At 57.1% G+C, this 2,013-nt stretch overlaps 1 protein-coding gene across 1 annotated transcript in view; it reads left to right on the forward strand.

Annotated features, from left to right (window-relative positions):
- The window catches only part of ADD1 (adducin 1 (alpha)), a 32,679-nt gene that overhangs the window by 29,402 nt on the left and 1,264 nt on the right, over positions 1–2,013 (forward strand). The window contains exon 13 of the mRNA XM_010848076.1: positions 1,787–2,013. Coding sequence (XP_010846378.1) covers positions 1,787–2,013 — 227 coding nt within the window. The remainder of the gene's footprint in view (positions 1–1,786) is intronic.

Below are 2,013 nucleotides of genomic sequence, written 5' to 3' on the forward strand. Positions count from 1 at the left end.
CATTCTGCTTCTTTGTTGCTTGTTAAGTTTTGTTTTCTGTTGATTCAAAATAAAAAGAGCCCCCCCCCACGCCCCGCCCCCCCATTCCCTGTCCTTGCACTGTGGGTAGTGACCCTCCTGGAAAGGGCTGGGTCACCTGAGCTGTGTGGTGGGCAGCCTGTCCTGGAGTCCTGCGATCCCAGGTGGGGCTGCTCAGACCACTCTGGGCCTCAGAAGTCCCAAGGGACCACATTGTCCTATTCACCTTCGAGACTGGTGCTGCTCAGTGGAGAGCTCTGCTCTGTCAGACCAGACTTGAGTCTAGAGTAGACTCAGACAGGCTGGGATTTTGCATGGGGGTTGCATGTATTTTGATCTTTGCTTAAGCTGGGTGCTTAAGCTTAAATCTGAGGGGGTGGGAGGGAGACATCACTGCTCTTGTTTAACGTGGCATTTGGTCCAGCGGTAAAAGTCGCCCCGCGCACCCGCAGGAGCCTCTGTTTCCAAGAGCGGATCCCCAGTGCCTCGTGCGCAGCTGAGCCACGCGGTTCGCTCTCCTAAGACCCGGGGTGAGGGGTGGCGGAGGGGAGGGGCACGCCAGCCTCCCGGAGCCGCCCTAGCCCCCACTCCTCCTGCTCCTCTGCTCCCTGTCACCTCCTGAGGTTTGGCTAGATTGCCAGTGTTGCCTAACCTCCCAGTGGCTTGTAACTTTGTAGACTATGTTTAAAAAATCCACGAAACTGGTTTCCCCTGGGGCCCGTGTAGAAAGCAGGCCTCAGACTGTTTCTCTAAAGTCAGTGCCGTTTGGCTTACCTTTATGTTTCCATGTTGAGGGGCTTCCCTGGGGGCTCATTTGGTAAAGAATCTGCCTGCGGTATAGGAAACCTAGGTTTGATCTTTGGGTCAGGAAGACCACTGCAGGAGGAAATGGCGACCCACTCCAGCGCTCTTGCCTGGAGAATCCCATCGATGGAGGAGCCTGGTGGGCTGCAGCCCGTGGGGTCACAAAGAGACGGACACGACCGAGTGACGGACACGTCACTTTCACTTTTCCAAGTTCAGCTTCTTAAAATGGCTTGAATTTTTTGCCTGTCCTTTACGTTAGAGTTCATCTCTCTTTTTTTCCCCCCTTTTCTCTTTTTTTTTTTCGGAGTTCATCTCTTTTTGAATTCTCTAGCCTACAGTGGCCTTTGGTGGTGATGTTGACGCCAGTCTGGGAGTTCACTTGGGGTTCTCCGTGGACTGCCACGGTTTAGTGTTCACTCGGGTTCTCCGTGGACTGCCACGGCTTAGTGCTCACTCGGGTTCTCCGTGGACTGCCACGGCTTAGTGTTCACTCGGGTTCTCCGTGGACTGCCACGGCTTAGTACTCACTCGGGTTCTCCGTGGACTGCCATGGCTTAGTGCTGTCCTTGGGGGACCACGTGTCATGGATGCACGCTTAGGCGTAAGCTCAGGACCACTAATGCTCGTCCTCTAATGGTTCAAGTGTTTAAGGCAGAACATTGCAGTCCTGAGACTGTTTCCACGGGCTTTCGTCACTCTGTCCACGCCTGGGGACTGAGCCCCGGGACTGAGGCTGGTTTTGTCAGCCCGCTGTCCGTGAGAAGGAGCTAAAATCACTGTGAGACAGAGCCCACGTCTCACACTGTGGGCTGCATCCAGCCTTGGAGTAAAGTAGACCTTGGTGAGAGCTCCTTACTCTGCTGTAGAGTCACTTCCAGGGCAGCGTCTGTGCAGGGCCCTTGGGAGGCCCGGAGAGCCGGGCGGTGGCTCTGTAACCATGTCTCTCCCGCCCCTCCACCAGACCTGCCGCGGGAGCCTCCGTCTGCAGACGACAGTGACGCTGCCACCTTCAAGCCGACTCTGCCCGACCTGTCCCCCGATGAGCCTTCAGAAGCACTCGGCTTCCCGACGTTGGAGAAGGAGGAGGAGGAGGAGGGGCTGGGTGAAGCTGGGGGCCCTCCAAGCCCCTCCGGGTCCCCCTCCAGGTCCCCCCCGGTGGCCAGCCCCGAGCCAGCCCCAGCCCAGGTG

This window comes from Bison bison, unplaced genomic scaffold (genome assembly GCF_000754665.1).
Source record: "Bison bison bison isolate TAMUID 2011002044 unplaced genomic scaffold, Bison_UMD1.0 scf7180017849866, whole genome shotgun sequence".
NCBI lineage: Eukaryota > Metazoa > Chordata > Mammalia > Artiodactyla > Bovidae > Bison > Bison bison.